The sequence below is a fragment of the Schistosoma mansoni genome, chromosome 3 (genome assembly GCF_000237925.1).
Source record: "Schistosoma mansoni strain Puerto Rico chromosome 3, complete genome".
Classification (NCBI taxonomy): domain Eukaryota; kingdom Metazoa; phylum Platyhelminthes; class Trematoda; order Strigeidida; family Schistosomatidae; genus Schistosoma; species Schistosoma mansoni.
In genome coordinates this window covers 12,682,526-12,699,969 of record NC_031497.1, presented here as the reverse complement: position 1 = coordinate 12,699,969, position 17,444 = coordinate 12,682,526, and the positions used below count along the sequence as shown (strand labels likewise).

At 32.3% G+C, this 17,444-nt stretch overlaps 2 protein-coding genes across 2 annotated transcripts in view; one reads left to right on the top strand and one right to left on the bottom strand.

Moving 5' to 3' along the window:
• Positions 1–3,579: 3,579 nt before the first annotated feature.
• Smp_112110 (putative interleukin-4-inducing protein precursor) lies at positions 3,580–4,194 on the top strand (the record flags this gene model as incomplete). Its single annotated transcript, XM_018799269.1, has 2 exons — positions 3,580–3,809; positions 3,954–4,194. 2 exons carry the CDS (start codon positions 3,580–3,582, stop codon positions 4,126–4,128), a joined length of 405 nt encoding a protein of 134 aa, XP_018651074.1. The 3' UTR covers positions 4,129–4,194.
• Positions 4,195–4,805: 611 nt separating this feature from the next.
• Smp_127460 (putative myosin heavy chain) overlaps positions 4,806–17,444 on the bottom strand; it is a gene marked incomplete at both ends in the record, with an annotated part of 28,320 nt that continues 15,681 nt past the window's right edge. The window contains 3 exons of the mRNA XM_018799268.1: positions 4,806–5,089; positions 5,633–5,726; positions 8,929–9,126. Coding sequence (XP_018651073.1) covers positions 4,806–5,089; positions 5,633–5,726; positions 8,929–9,126 — 576 coding nt within the window. The remainder of the gene's footprint in view (positions 5,090–5,632; positions 5,727–8,928; positions 9,127–17,444) is intronic.

Sequence of the window (17,444 nt, the reverse complement as noted above, 5' to 3'; positions counted from 1 at the left end):
AACATTCAAACACATACTTCGTCACCTACTGATTTTCTAATCTGGCAATTAGGCATTCTGAACCATGTTAGCCGTCACTAGTCATGCGTCAATCGCATCTAACCTAGCTCGTTTTACTACTGCTTTGTGATTCACTAACTATGTGATTGATCGTATGGAAATTTCACAACAAGTGAACACAATCAATTCTTCTTGGCATTCGGTTATGGGATGAGAGTTTACTTCATTTACAAAATCCCTCCACATGGCCAGATACCACTCGTTCTGCTCATTTGTGTTTGTTGAATGGGCAGAAGCAGGAGAAATGTTGTGCGTCACGGTCTCAACAAGCAGCGAGAGACCATCGATTAGAATCACTAACATTATGCATTCGATTTGCGTGATGACAATTGCACGAATCAGGCTTTGTGACATTATTCGAGAGATTCGAATGTGAAAGTTTTATAAACCCGAATGAATTGATATCCAAACGTCAGACCATTTAAATATCATTTGAAAGTTATTAAGATGACAACATTCGTTTGTGACATTTTTCAACATAATGTTGTGATCCCACTCGATTCTGTTCGAAATCCCAGTAAATAAATCTGATCGGGTTGGAGATCGCAGCCCACATTCAAAGATGATGCACTTAGACCGTTCGTCAGAAAGTGAACACAGTTTGAAGCTCTCACATTTCCTAATAACAAATGATGCATATGAAGCGAAGTTATTATCATGTCATGAAACAGTTCAAAGACAATCGTGTCACAAATTAATTAAGGAGTTCTGACTAGTAAAGCATTCTGGTAACATTTGTACAGTATAACCAAAGGAACTATCGTTGGGTTGATCTGAAGGACCATAGTTGAACGCTTAATATTTGAAATTCGTGATGAGCAGACGATCATACGGAAACGAGTCCTCAAATGCTAAATCAACGCAGTGAAATCAAAATAATCACAATGATACTGTTCAGTTCTTCAGTTATTCAAATTACATGAAATCGTCAATTTTTCCAAATGGGGACGAGAGACTTTGTGTGAAATCCTGTGTGACAGCGAGCAAACCTAACGAAACCAAATCGAATTGCTTACTTGACTGTCAATAAACAACCGAAATGTCGTCGCGATTCCTTCGAGGGCAGTCTGAATATTCTTCACTGAAGCACTTCATCTCCTCTCCTCTCCAGGTGTTTGAAATTCATAGCAGTAAATGAGTCGATGCTCGTTTCCCAGTTCTTGAAATTTCGTAACTGCGCACCACATTAGTGTGGATGCGTGTGACACGTGCGCACTTCCTCATACTGTGATCTCTTAGTTAACATGTGATCAGGCATTTCGATAGGACCGTCATCAGTGGTCAATGAGGGGTGCTGTCCCTGATGCATTATCAAATTTTCTTGACTTGAAATAGATGCCCCGCAATCAGTGACTTGAAATCCGCACTTTATGGCTGAGTATTTTCCGTCTCCAATCAGCAGATTAGAACACCAGATTATAGGAAGTGTACGACCAGTAAGACTCGGAATGGGAACTTTGGTAGATGTAGTTATAGCGTCTGGGTTTACCAACATCAGCTTACCAATTGAAACGATGGATTTCATACCAAACTTTTCCACAAATGTGTCGTGTAAAACACTTCTGGAAAATTCTTGTCAGTTTTGAATATGAAGCGAAATTCAAGGAAGATAGAAATGGATGAGCACATTTGGACGTATAATATTTGAAATTCTTAATGAACACACGATCAAACGGAAACGAATCGACAGTTAACACAAATTATTTTCAAATGATGAATGGACGCAACAAAATCAAAATAATCACAATTACACTGTTCGATTGGTCTACGTCCTTCATTCAATTCTTATGAATATTCAATTGAGCATCATTCTAATTGGTAATAATTGATATCAAGGATTTTATGGTAGTGATATTCTTTGATGAATGAAGAGTTAGTTCAAGGATTTTCTGTAAATCACTAGCCATTCATTTCTCACATGTCGGAATAATCTTCGTTAGATCATCTTTGAAATCTAGGGAGTCCTATACAGTTGTTCCTTACGTTCCCCACTCGACCAAACTCTCCGAGTTGCATACCCAATGGTGTGGTTTTGGATGTGACCGAAACAAGTTCAGGGCAGCCTCACAACTATTCTTGATTTTCGAAGATAGTCTGAATAATATTATTCCATGCAACAGATCATGAGAATCAGTCATAACTCCTAATAGGACATTCCATGTTGTTCAATGCTGATTTTATCATTGTAATTCAAAACAACAATATCCAGCTAACGACTCGTCAAGTCAATTTTAATAAATGTGGCTCCGTGTGACTTGTCACTTCATCCTAATCCTCTGCATTTCAATCGATGAAACGAATGCATTATTCGACTAGGAATTTCAACTTATAAATACAACTTGTTTTGTAATAATATTGCAAGTAATTGTGAAAACAAGCTGAAACAGCACCTACAAGGTGATTGATTTCTTCAACTACTTTTGAACGAAGAAACATAAATGACATTATACTAGAATTATGCTGCATGACAAAACATTGAGTACCATTTGACACACGAATACCATCAACATCTGACCTAAATACACTACTATCAGTCACATGGTTAGTGAATCACAAAGCAGTAGTAAAACGAGCTAGGTTAGATGCGATTGACGCATGACTAGTGACGGCTAACATGGTTCAGAATGCCTAATTGCCAGATTATGAAAATCAGTAGGTGACGAAGTATGTGTTTGAATGTTGGTCAAACAAAATCAATAATGATTTACTAGAGTATTTCTGTCTACGCGACACGTTGTCTTTCACCAACTAGTGCCAATTGATTGAGGAACACCTGTTTATTCCAACTCATGCCTTTATTATCATAATTATCATGTCGACTATAATTAGCTTCTCTCAATATATTACTTTTGGTACAATATTGAATTCTCGGCAGAAATATTTTAACAAGTTTCCGTTTGTTACCTATTGGTCACTCCTGACAACAAATATTGAGTGGTCGCCAGCTATACTGCTAACTTATAACAGGAATTGACGACTGAGTATTGTACAGCCTTTTCGATTCATATAGTCGGCAAATACGATGTCCCTGATTTACCTATTTTTCATACTTGTATAAAGGATGGTTGTGAACGCTTCATGAACGAACCTCAATAGGTTTTGCGAAGATGAAAAATAATGCGGTGCCAAATTAATCAAAATTAGATGAATTGATGAAAAATGTAGAGGTCAGAAACGGGTAGTCTAGATGTTTAAAATATGTACATTAGTATTCAAGTTTATTTGGAGCCGTATTCTAGGAATATCTTTATACGAATAAGCAGTGTCAATGTTTAAGTAACAATAAGAATATAGTCATGTGACATGCGAATTAACTGTGTCATCTATCATAATGATCACTTTATTCTCTTCTGATTTGTTGACGCCGATAATTCCACACAAATCATGACAATCACATATACACTGTGGATTAAACGGTTCATTGAAATCTGACATCTAGTGAAACAAACCATATAAATTCGTCAATCGACTAATTCATCTCAACAACAAACGGAAAAGGAAGCAATGTCAGCTAATTCGATGTTTCTTATTGCCGTATTGTCATACACATTGTTAAGTCAATTGGGGATAACTACATCGGATTCATGCAAATATTGTCTACAATTGTACGATGAAACGTATGAGAGGGGTTCATATATTGAAGTCTACAAAAGCGTTGGCTCACTCTCACCACCATGGACACCTGGATCTGTTTGTGTACCTTTCGTAAATGACACGAAGAGAGAGCGTCCATACTGGTATTTATTTGAGTACGTTCCCAGATCGATTGATTTTTATGATGGTTAATGTCTACATTTCGTCTATTTCATTCAAGTTAGAATTGGCGTTTCTGTGGACACTTAGGATGGATGTTCAAACATTTCTGACATTTTTCATTTCATATTTGTTTACAGCAACGTCAATTACACAGGTCGGATTACTGGTCTCGGACATGGTACCTGCATTGATGACTTCACGAAATCCGGATTCAAAGGCATTTCCTCTATTAAACGGTGTATTCAAACAAAGGATGGAAAAGTTGAATGTATCAATCAACCGAAACGGAGAAGGACATACTGTCGATTCTAATCAAGAAATGTAATGCGCTTATAATTCTTGTGTGCTCTTAACTAAATATATGCATATGAACTGATGAAATTGGTATTCTGAGAGAGTACAGGATGTTAGGTATACGGATCGCTTTATGATTTGGGAGGTCTCATTTAGATTGAAATGATCGCATTACCACTACACATGTGAATCCCATTTGAACAAGTGGATAGTGAACATGAGTTGTGAGTTTATGATGAGTTGGTAGTTGGATGACCGATATTTCGTAGCTTTTTGAATGAATGTCGACAAGCAACAAATGAAATCAGCACAGGTCCAATCAGTACGAGGCTCATGAATCACAATATTTGTTTCATTGGTTTCCGTTACGTTCCTGTGTTTACTGTTGTAATTGGGAGAAAAAAAGCATATTATAATTTACAGGTCATTAAAAAGAATATGTAAGGGGTAAAATGACATTTATTATTTCAAATCACTCAGTATAAAAGTGGTTTCTCATGATTTGAGAGTCTAGTAAATTGGGTACTATGGATGAAGGGCATCCTTTTACTCAACTATCAATACTTATCGTTAAGTCTGCAGTTTCATATAACCATTTACTTAATACTGTTAATTAGCATCATTTAGAACAAAACTTTTGTTTATAAACTCTAACCTTTCAATTAAACATTAAATGGTGCAAAATAACAGTTATTTTAAACAAAATAACTTACATTATTGAATAATTTATTAAAATCAAGCATATTATGTAAATTGGTTTGTATGCTTTCATTATCTTTGTTTTCGCCTTCATCCATGTTTGTTAGCGCTTTTGCAGGTGAATCTTTTATTTGTAAACCTGCATACTCTTCAGCTGATTGAATTATGATATTTAAGTTGATTAAATCTTGCTGACTGAATATATTTAATAGCGCTTCATGTAAAGTTTGTTTTAAGATGACTTTTTGTTGTTCAGAGTTTTCAGTAGTCGGCATTATGACTATTAATTATAATAACAAAGAAAAAACAATTTATTAAACCGAGTTGATTGTACCATCCAGTTCAACAAACTTGCTAGTTGAGGTCATAAAAGCTTTATTTCAGAAAATTTAGGGTCCCTTCAGAATTACTCCAACATACTCGTCCCACTAGCGACCTCTGGGATTTATCAAGTTAGGTTGTTCAGATGCCCTGTTGTTTCATGTTTTGCTAGGATCGCATCGATAGACGATTTTCCGAAACTCAGTCGATCAACCATTATCTAAATTATGTGTGGTTAATTAGGAATCGTAAGGCATTTTCCATCGAAACAGGTGGTGACTAGTCGTCCTAGACTTGCACCAACCGTACAGTCCTCATTATCTTCAACGACGAGCCCACTGTGAAAAGATCGATTTCCTTCTGTGCGCTGTCTTTATAAACAAATGTCGATATTTCGTGAATCCTCTAAGAGTTCTTCGTTTATTTCACGTATTTTGCGTATTTACTGAATAGACCAATTATTTTTTCTTTGTTTGCGTATGAGTGTTCACTTATCACTTACCTGAGCTATTATTACTGCTATCAATAAATGTTAGCATTTGTTCTTTAATAAATAGTATCCATGATTCCAAATGCCAATGACATTCTTCATCCATCTAAAGATGAAAAACAGTATAATGAAAACTAACTTTTATTGATTTATCTAGGTCTTTTTATCGAAATTCCGTAAATTATGCAAAATGATATATTTGAAAGATTTAGGCGATAAAACTTGTCAGTCACAATGAGGAGAAGATTATCATCATTTATCCACATATATATTACGAAAATTCTCCAATATTACGCTATGAGTGTATTTCCATCATTTGTTTTATATTTTGTGTGTCGTTTTCTTTTAGTATCTCATCAATTTTAATGTCATCATTTTGACTGTTTCTTCACTTCACTCTGTGTTGTTGTTTCTCTGTTTCATGAAAAATTCTGGGTATTTAAACCTACATTTAGTTTCAGATCTATTTATCTCTTTCCGTTTGTATGCTAGCTATTTGTTCAGAAATGAAGCATACAGAAAGGGAGAAAAAACTAAGAATAAATAGGGTCGTCTGGACGTTTAGCATAAATATCGAAAACTATTTGATCTGAATCTTGAACAGAGTAAGTATAAATAGATCAGTTGCTTCTAAACAGGAAAAGGATCTAGAAAATAATATAGTTAAATTAATTGATCATTTCAATTAACCCCTAAGATGATACAATATATATGAACTATTTGATAACGAATTCTGACTATAATTTCAGATGGTGAGACCATCAATCTGTACTCTTACTTATGGTATTTAGTTATATAATCTATTTGATTGTGATCATTATTTTAAATACCACCTTAATTGGTTTAATGTTTCTAAATATATTCATATATATATTATTGCATATTCGAGTAAAGCCTGATGAAGATTTAACCGAAAACAATATCACTTGCTTATATGTTTCGAGAAATACTGATTGTTCTAAATGTGAAGAAGATGAAAAATAAACTTAGTGAAGAGTTCTCTTTCCGAGTGAATTCATAATCGAAACTTTACAATAACAAATACCTATCTTTTAAAAAATCATAATATCGAACTTGACTATCGAATGAATCGTTTAAGTTTTTAAGTGATTTCATTCCTTAAGGTGTTTATAAATATAATTTCCTTTTTAAGCATCGTTCATAAATTCAGTGACCAACTGTTATGAAACTATTCTACCAGTGTTAGCCAAAATTCTCTATGAAATAACATGTTTGTTAGCAATAGTCATGTTAAAAATAATTAGATGAAGAGAGTATCAGAGATGTAAATTACACAAAAATGCAAAAATGTCATTTCTATTATGGAATTGAAAATGTATTTGTTAGAATCTTGAATATTCATCAAGAAAATAGGGAAAAAATTGATAGTTCTCCACGACGGCTGGATAAAATAATTAGGTAAACTGTTGAAGTTCAAATAACATTTCATCAGAAAGAGCATGGAAACGAAAATAAGTCAATTGGATCAGAAAGTCAATAGAGAAACAGGGGAAGGTATAACTGGAGGTTAAAAACACGGTAGAAGTTTTCGAATAAGCTTCTTTTTGTACTCAATTTTAACTTTTCTACGTGCCTTGTGAAAACTTCTGAAATGCTAAGGAGACAGAAACTCAGAGTTATTGGAAAACTTTGTTTGCATTTTATTTGGCTCAGCATCTGATATGTTTTGACTAAATGATTTATGCTCACAAAGTGCTTGATTATAGAGCTTGTTATGAATTTTCTCTTGACTTTTCTCCATCAAGCTGGTTCATATTCTTGAATTGTCCTATCACGTTATTCAGCAGTTGTTGGAAATTATCAATCTTTTTCTATTTTCTTGATGAATATTCAAGATTCTAACAAATACATTTTCAGTTCCATAATAGAAATGACATTTTTGCATTTTTGTGTATTTTACTTCTCTGATACCATCTTCATTTAATTATTTAACATGATTATTGCTAAGAAACATATTACTTAGTATTTTGGAAGAAAATTGTATATATGCCATTGTAAATATTTTAAGAATAACTGTTGAAACGCGAACTCTTCTTTGAACCATACATTCTTGGAACTTATGCCTTAATCCTTATTCAAACCACGAAATATTTTTTTAGAATTTCGAAATTAAACTAGTGATACTTAATTTCAGATAACAATTAAAACGTCTTCAGTGGTTGGGTAGCATCATTACTCTGATATCTGAGTTTAGATATGTTTCAGTAAAAAACTTATTAAACTGTTTCCCCCAAGTGCATGGTCTAAAATGATTTAAAATTGTAAATTTATTACAAGTTTAAGTAGTCTTGACTGAATTTATGTACATTAAATAAAGTATAGCTATCAGTTGCTAAATCTGACTGGTGTATTTCAACAGAATAGTTTCTTACAATAGAATTATGTGATAGTATTTACATGTGTAACATTAACTCGATGAATAAACATATACTTTTAAAAATGCGCTTTATAGTTGAGCACGCTTTTCCTTAAATTCTTCAAGAATAAGATTTTTAGACAGGTTGAGTATTGGAGAGTTATGAATTATCTTGACTATTTTACAAATCGCTATTATTTATATTTTTATTGTATATTAATTAAATGACTGAATTATTATTTTTCTGTATTCCTCTTATTGTAAGCACCTATTATCTGTGGTTATACTCTACATTATTTGGTGAATAATGTCTAATAGTCATATACCATTTACTCTGTTTATTGACACTTATGGTTTGATTGTGTGTAATGGATGATTCCTCATTTGAAGTGCGTTGGGTTCTAAAAATACGTATATATAAAGTGATCAGTATTTGAGCTAAAAACATTGGGCCCTTGATATATTGTTACAGAAGCTTGTCTGATATTCTATTCGAACTGGGAATGGGCAATCGAAAAAGACGTACATATTTGTGAACTGGTAGGAGTTATAGTTATCTCGATCTTAATTCAAGGTTAATTGTGTCAATCAGAGTGTTTCGTTTACCGAAGCCAATGGTTCCATGATATAAACGAAATACTACGCGCATGGTTTATAAATGTAATAAGATTCTTTTTAGCGAATGCTCTCTATGCATACTGATTACTTTTTAGTTATAATACTTTCAATAAAAATTATGAAAATGATACGAAGAGACAAACATTCGAAAAGATAATCTTTAACGGTTATGAAAATTTTCATAGTTGAAAGCGTGAGTGAATTGAAGCTAGACCACCAGGGAAAACCTGGTTGTTAAACTGAAAACAAAAATAATAATAAATGAAATGAAATTCAGCTAGAGTTATTTCAACTATTGATCATTTTATCTTACCTTATTTTCAATGATCATTCTTAATTCATTTAATTTATAATTATTTGTTTCTTTAATTAACATTTCATAAAATCCATATGCCCATTCAATACGTATTTGTTCAATACCATAAATTTGTTTAAAGAAATTATATAAAAATTCATCAAATGATTTTGATACATTTGGACCAATTGTCGATGATTTCAATTGAGGTTTCGTCTAGATTTTATTGTAAGAATAAATGGGGAAAAACATTTTTTTTTTTCAATCACTTAGTCAATCATTTACAAAATACAATAAACTATTTAAAATATTCATTATATATATTAATACCAATTGAATGTGAAAATTAACAGAATGAAAATTTTAAAATAGATTATTAATATGGTTGAGATCATGAATCAATTGAAGCTAGACCACCATGGAAAACTTGGAAGCATTGGATGGTCGTTTCTTCTTATTGTGGGACTCTTCAGCAGTGCACATCCACGACCCCGCCTCGCGAGATTCGAACTCAGGACCTACCAGTCTCGCACTAGAGCACTTAAACGAGTGAAGTTGGACATTGACACCGTTGGACGCCGGCTCAGTGGTCTATTAGTTAAGTGCTCTAGCGCGAGACTGGTAGGTCCTGAGTTCGAATCTCGCGAGGCGGGGTCGTGGATGTGCACTGCTGAAGAGTCCCACAATAAGACGAAACGACCATCCAGTGCTTCCAGGTTTTCCATGGTGGTCCAGCTTCAGTTGATTCATGATCTCAGCGGTATAAAATTACTAAAATCTCTACAAAACCCCCTTCAGATTATTAATAACAAATTAAATAAATTTGAATATTTTACATATAAATTTAGTTTTTAATAAACAATAACAATAACTAAAAAAACTATGGAAGTCCATGAAAGGTAGGTTTAAATATAGATTAAAATTCCTTCCTTCCAGAAATTAATTTTTTTTTTACAATTACTATGTTACTTATAAAAATGATTAAAACAATAATGAAACTTCAATAGTTTTTACTTTAAGATGATGATCAATTTCTAGTATAAAGGTACTGTTCTTTGATTGCACTATGGAATATACCAAGAATTTATATAGTAATACAAAGAAATGATAAACAATAATGTTCATTCATAAAAAGTTTAAGTTACCCAAAGGTAATCATAATTTTAAACAAAAATAATTTAACAGCAGTTGAAAGCTAAAAACAATTCTATTTACACACTAATACTGGGATTTAGTTATATTCAGATAACGATTCTCAGATGGGAGGAAACGCTTTTTCTGCTTTCTAGTGTTAGCCAACATTCAACTAAACCTAAATTCACTGAACAATTTATTCTTTAGTATGAAACTTTACTCAAGTAAACAACTTCAAAGTCTTCTTTATAATTACATAAAAATTTTAAGTTTCTTGACTAATAATTTATAACCGAATTAAGTATTTACAACTAAATTATTTATGCTTTTTATCTTTAAAGGTAAAGCACGAACTTTCCGAAATTCTTATCAATATCTATTCAACTAATCTTATCTATCTATTATCAAGACCATAATCTTCATAATTAAATCTATTGTTTGAGTACATTTATTTTTTGCATCACTTAGATTAGTTAATCTAAAATACAACACAACTATTAACCATGAAAAGAAGATCATTGTCTAGACTAAATGATCTAAACGAAATTTCGATCATTTCGTGATTTAAATTAAATAAAGTTTGGATACATATACCATATAATATATAAGTCAATCATGTAGTCAACTAATCTACATGATAATAATTGAATGATAAAAACAATGAAGAAGAAGAAGAGAGAGAATAAGAAGAGTTAACTTCATAATAAAATATTTCATTCGATTATGTAATGGAATAAATTATACATTGAGTAGAATAAATTGGATTTGTTAGATTACGCAATAAATGTTTATTAATATAACCATAAAAAAAGTGAAAATGAACAACTAATAATGAATAACTAGATTATTCATTTAGTTAGAACTCATTGCAACATATGTTCACCATAGGCTTCAAGTTTCAATATTGTTATGAGAATAAAACTCCCTAAAATACGTGAAGGAATGTAGAAAGAATGAATCGATCATTTTTTAATACCCAACTTCATTTTATCTCACCCATAGTACAGATCAAATCCTATCGACCAAGTTGTATTGTAACCACTGGTAAAGATGATTTGATATTGGAATGATTAAACATGAGGTAGATTTTTTTCTACGTTGTATTTTGATTCATTCCACCACGTGGTTTAAATAATCGTTTTTAGTTAGATTATTTATTTATTGAACTAATCGGTGTATATCATGTAACCTTTTTTCTGTCGTGATTTTTAGTTAAATGTGTAAGTATAGAGTTCTATATTGATTAGACACTTTGTATTTTAGTCAATCGATCAGAAGTTGAGTGTTTCTTCAGCTTTGTAAGAAATAATACACTAGAGAAGATAATCGTTGTTGTTTGTTTGCATTCTTCATTATCTTATCGGTTTACTCGATCACGTCAGTAATTATGTTTCAATATGTTAGTATTATAAAAATTTCGAGTAACTGATAATACATTTACAATTCAGGCTAATGATGATACCATAAAAAGCTTGGATATATAGAATTGGTTCAAATGACGAATGTTAATGAAGCTTAAATAAAGTTTTAATGACAGCCACTTCTGAAGTACTTAAAAGTTTAGTTTTCAAATGATCATGAAACACCTTAGACGTAATATTTGTATATATAGCTACTTTTATATTCATTATAAGCTGAAGATTAAGTAATAATAAATGACCACAAATAGAGTTTAAAAAAATCATAGTTGAAAGATGAGAAATCAATGATTATCAATAGATTTATAAAATAATGCAACCTTTTAACTTTATTTATTACTTAATAGTGATTATAAACTCCGACCGTTGCTGCTACCTTAACGTGGTGGTCGGGCTTGCCTATCGTGATGAACCAATCAAGCTATACTGGCTGGAACAATCGTTCCTCAAGGTCCTACCATGCCAGATAGGTCGGTTGAAGAGCGGTGAGACTAAAAGCATCAAACCCAAGGTCCGAAGGTGAAGTCGTAATGCTGACTGTACAGAGGTGTGACATCAGTAAGGTGTTCCCTTCAGACAAACAGCATAACATCGATGCTGCCTTTCCATAAGGAGGGGTGGGGTTGGAAAAGGTCGACTCTAAAAATGCACACCTCGCCTTATCTCACGGATATCCGTCTCCAGCGGTGAGGTCCTTCGAAGAACGGAGCTAATATCAAAACTACCCACAAAAAGGTCGTGTGTAACTGACCTCGAGTAGTTGCCCCTTGGGCACTGCGGTCACGCTCTCAGGTCATTAAGACCACTTCTAACCCAATTTCCTTTTCAGGTACCTCTAGAAGAACCCTTCCACGGTGTGGGCGACCGGGAAGTGATACCTGCCCTCATACTTCTAACAGCACTCAAGATCATTGTAGCTATTATAAACAACTTCTCACATTTCTCATATTTATTTGGTTTGAATAATTTTAAAAATAAAATGAGATAGTAAAATCAGGCTATTTCCACTTAATTGTATTATTAATTTAGCATACTTTAAATGATCATTTAAACTAAATTTAAATATCACAGTATATTTTAATTATTTATATTGAATAATTAAATAATAATAATAATAACAATAAAATCAAACAAATGTTTCAATTTGTATATACATAATGTGATAAGATAAAATTTAATTTTCCACACTTTTTTTTCTCCATCGAAAAGTTAATACAATTATTATTATTATTATTATTATTCAATAACACAATGAATTATTTTAAATTAATTAAATAATTATTAATGGAATTTGATTTTTAACCAAATCAAATTAGTTAAATATCAATTTAATTGTGTAAACATTCAAAATTATTATTCTTATTTGTTTATTTATGATCTGATTATTTCAAGTATCATTTATAAACAAGATTATTACATAGTTCAATGTACTTTGATATAAGATAAATTATTTATTGTATATGATTTCCTTTTTGTTGATATTTTAAACATTTATTAAATAATAAATATATTTTCACAATGAGTAGAAAAAATTGTATTCCTTTCGTTTCGTGACTTGATGTAAGTCACTTCTTCAGAGTGGCCCACTACTCTATGTTTACGAAATTGACAGAACGAAAAGCCAATGTCCGACGCTTTAACCGAGTTGGTGGACACAGCGAGTCCACCTAGGGGAGTTGGAAAACCCTGATTCCAAACCAATGGTGAACATGGGCTCTAGTATCCTGAAGGAATAAATGGCGTATGAGCCAATTGTTGGTCACCGGCTACCATGGGACTACATCTCCTCATGATGCTCCACTACCTTGTGGGTTAGACCTTTAGGTCAAAGGCTTGGGATGTGGCCCTTTAGGAAAATCAACTACTTCGGTTTGGGCACCTGAGCAGTATCACAGTCCTCACACAAATCAAATGAAGTTTGTGCGGCGCATATATATCTGGTGCCTCCTTGTAACAATAATTATGTGTTTAAATAAATAAACAAAACTATGTTCAATTTATTTAAAATCATCAAAATATTTATTAAGTTTGAATATGCATATAGTTCAGTGTGTTTAATTAGTTAACAAAAATTAGTGATAGTATGTTATGAGGATGAACCAATAAAAATCAAGAAAATTATATTTAAGTTTTACCAGAAAATCAAGAAGCTAGTGACATATATGATGTGAAATGAATAGCAAAAATTACATTCGTAAACTGTTCTAAACGGTTAAAATTATAACAAAAAGATGTTTCTTTTGATATCGTAAACGAAAAATTATAGTGTTAAACGTATTAAATTGTTTAATATTTCAGTTCAGATTGTTTCTTGTAGGTAGATTAACTCAAACCAGGAATAATTTATTGGAACCCTAAAAACCTACTTGCTTCCTTACTAGAATTTTGTTTTATAGACATTTAAATAAAATCATAAATTGTCTCTTTTTAATTTACGGACAAAAGCCTGCAAAAGACTTCAAAGATTTACTAATTAAGTAAATGCTGTGTACATTTTGTACTATTAGTTTTTCCATGAACTCTTCATTTACAGTAATTGTTTTCTAATTGGTTAACGATGGACTAAAAATTTTTAGCGGTTACTTTGAGATTGTTTAGACTGGTTTCTATACTATAATCTTTTAAATGGACGATCAAAATGGATAATTATGTTTAACATAAAACAAATTCCAAAAGATTTGTAGGTATCATTACTTAGTTTTGATTTGATAATTTCAAGTTATGAAAATCTAGAGCGGAAGAAGTGTATATGAGTAGTATTGATTGGTTTTTCTGATAGAAATAACTATGTGGTAATGGATCTCACTACTGATCTGCGTAAGAAAACGGGTTGAAAACAATTGTTGTGATAGCAGACATTTTTAAATTATCATATCGTTCAAAAAACAGTGATTCTGGAAACATTCGACAGATTTCTTTTAAAATGATAAATAAATGATAAGGACTAGTTAATTCCAACTTTATGACCCGTATGGGTTAGGTAGATTAGGACAGATCTCGACTACAACTTTGCTTCGTAACCCTGGAAGTTGCTCGATAAGTCTATCACGGGAACGCCTATTACTACCTTTCTAGATACTTTCTATAGCCTCAGACTATTTGTTCATGTCAACTTGAGCAGTGGAGAAAAGGCGCAAAATATGGGCAAAAGTTTTACTTCAGGGTTAGTTCATGCTTACTAAACTGAGGGTGTTTATAGTGTCTCACGTGAACTCGAACGTCTAGAACTTTCTGCAGACATAATGAATATAGTAATAGTGTTGTGGTGTGAGTTACTGATGTCAACAGATATAGGTAGTATGTATCAATAATTAAAAGTGAAATGCTTGATGGCGGAAGGTTAGGAACATCAAATAAAGGAGAACAAGAACAGAGAGTGAATGCTATGGAAACGAAGGAACAATGAAGTCTGAGACGATTGATTGACATTTTTCAAATGAAGTATTTACTGTATGGTTCTCAGATTTAACTAAGACGTTCTGTAATTTTGTCTTCAAATACAGTCGATTGTCCCCACTTGTGTTCTCGTTCACTATGGTGTGAGTGATTATCAAATCAAAAATGTGACTTATGATACCTCATCTAGATATTTCAGAGAGATTTCTGTTCAGTGATGACTGAATAAAACAATTGCTGGAGTTTTCTGTGCTTCTAGAGACTTGGACGAATGACTCTTCAATAGAGCTCTCACGAACGGAAAATTAGATACCCAGAGGATTGGACAAAGTAGTTTGCTATGCAAAAGTGACCGAATTAGCAGATAGTGAGTTTACACAGATTGCTTCTAAGAATATTTAAAGAAGAAAAACTACCACAGATGTTTTCAAAACGTCGACTGATAACGCTGAGACTTGAAGGGAGACTAAGTTAACCAGCTCATATATAAATATATAGTTTTGTTTACTCTCATTTCCTGTAATGCTAACACAGTAGTGGTATAATGGCGGACTTATAAATACCTTTAGACAACAAATGTAAGTATCTTTCATTACCCAAATAATATACTGTTTCAACATTCCATAGTTTATTCTCACTATGGATGCGCATCATACAAGTATTTTTTTATTGACTGAAGCTATGAACAAATGATTTCTAGAAAATTAATCTAAATAAACACTTTTTTAATCAATATGCTTCAACGTGAACCAATCCGAAAGACAATTCTAATAATCAAACCTATAGACATGAAGTGTATTATGACAATTCTTTTAATAGGCGATTGCCGTTTAATGTATTGTTATCACTAATTTAAAATATATGTAGCCGATAATGTGTAGCGGTGCATTAAGGTAAAGTGCATAGTGTTTGAGTGCCTTAGTGCATACAACAATAAAGTGATTTATCAATTATAAATTTGTCCCTTTGTTAGCATTTTATTGTACCTGTGAAAGTCGTCTCGATGCAAGTGAACGTCTTCGTTGTCCTATAGAATGTTCCTTAAAATTAAAATTCAATATGTGTAGAGATACGATTTACTTAGAAATCAAAAGGGGCAATAATAAATGAATTTCTCTTATTAATACACAACAAAAGGTATCAGAAACAAAACATGCAAATTATTGCAATTAAAAATCACACTGACAAATACTCAGTCGTAGTTAATGGGAATGTTATTTCGTTTAGTTTTATGTACGGACAGAATTTTGTCAGTCAGTTTTTGATTTGGTTACTAAGTTAAGTGGCTTTGAGGTCTCGTCGGACTTTATTAAACATAATGTGTAGTTGAAGTTAGTCGACAGGAGTCTCTGGATTCTTGTTTTGTTCTATCTGTGATTTCTCGGTGAAGTATATGGCAGTTTTGAAGATTAGTGCAACTCATAGTTTCTGAACTTACGATATTCAACATCACAATCAAAAACACTACCATGTAGGTATTCATGCGACAAATAGCCTCAAACTTCACTTAATTCTTCATACTTACTGAATTCGATGGAAAAGTAAGTTGTCATATAACTGACATATTCTTTGTTGGCAAGTGTTGGGCATGGTAAAACCTTAGTTTAGCGCTTACCGTTGATCGTCACCAACCTCAGTAAGTCAAATAAAGTGTACTGTGACTTACGAGTCACTTAGCAAATCAATAGATGGAATTTCACAAACAGTCAAGACAAAACCGCAAATGATCATTTCCTAATAAGTGATCAAAAATTATGTACCTATTACAGACTTTCCATCAGTCTCTCTCTTGTGGAGTAGTTCGGTTTTAACATCCTTGAATGAGACACTGATTTAGTGTTTACTGTGAGCATCAATTCTCTCGAGATTACAGATAACGCTTGGTGATGAATGTCAACTAGCACGAAATCTAGTTCTATAGGTATAAATTGTTATTTGAAAGTATTAGTATTAAAAATTTTCATTATTTATCAAAAGATTAAGTCGTTGTCGAAAGGACAGATTTCCGCAAATTTTATAATATCGATAAAGTTCATTCTACTTAAGATTCTCCAATCTTCTATACTTCTTTCATGCATCATGAGTTATTGATGTTCCTCAAAATGACCATAAAAAATTAAGAATTATAATATTCATTTCAGACTATGTAACATCACTAAGACCTTTCGCATGAGTTATGAAAGCTCATTTTCTGGAAATAAGTTTCAACAAAGTACCATTCTTAATGCAGCTGAAGAAGATAACTTTGTGTATCACTGAAGCTTTCGAGGGTTGACGCGAATCAATATTATGATATGTACAGACTCAGAATAATAATTATTGTTGTAAGTTTTTGTATCTTCCTGTTATTGTGACGTCAAGAAACCACTTAAATGACACCAATCCTCATAGATTACCTTGACTTTTAAAACTATCTATTCATCAGTATTGTTATATCTACTTTCTTGTCTGGAGAAATAAAAAAACTCTCCTGAAAATTTAAGCTTTTCTGCCTTTTATACATGTGTGGTTGTCATCGTTGAAGTTGTGCGGCCACGTTTTATTCGCTGTCGTGTTTCAAGAATCTCTAATTTTTCGTATTTTGAA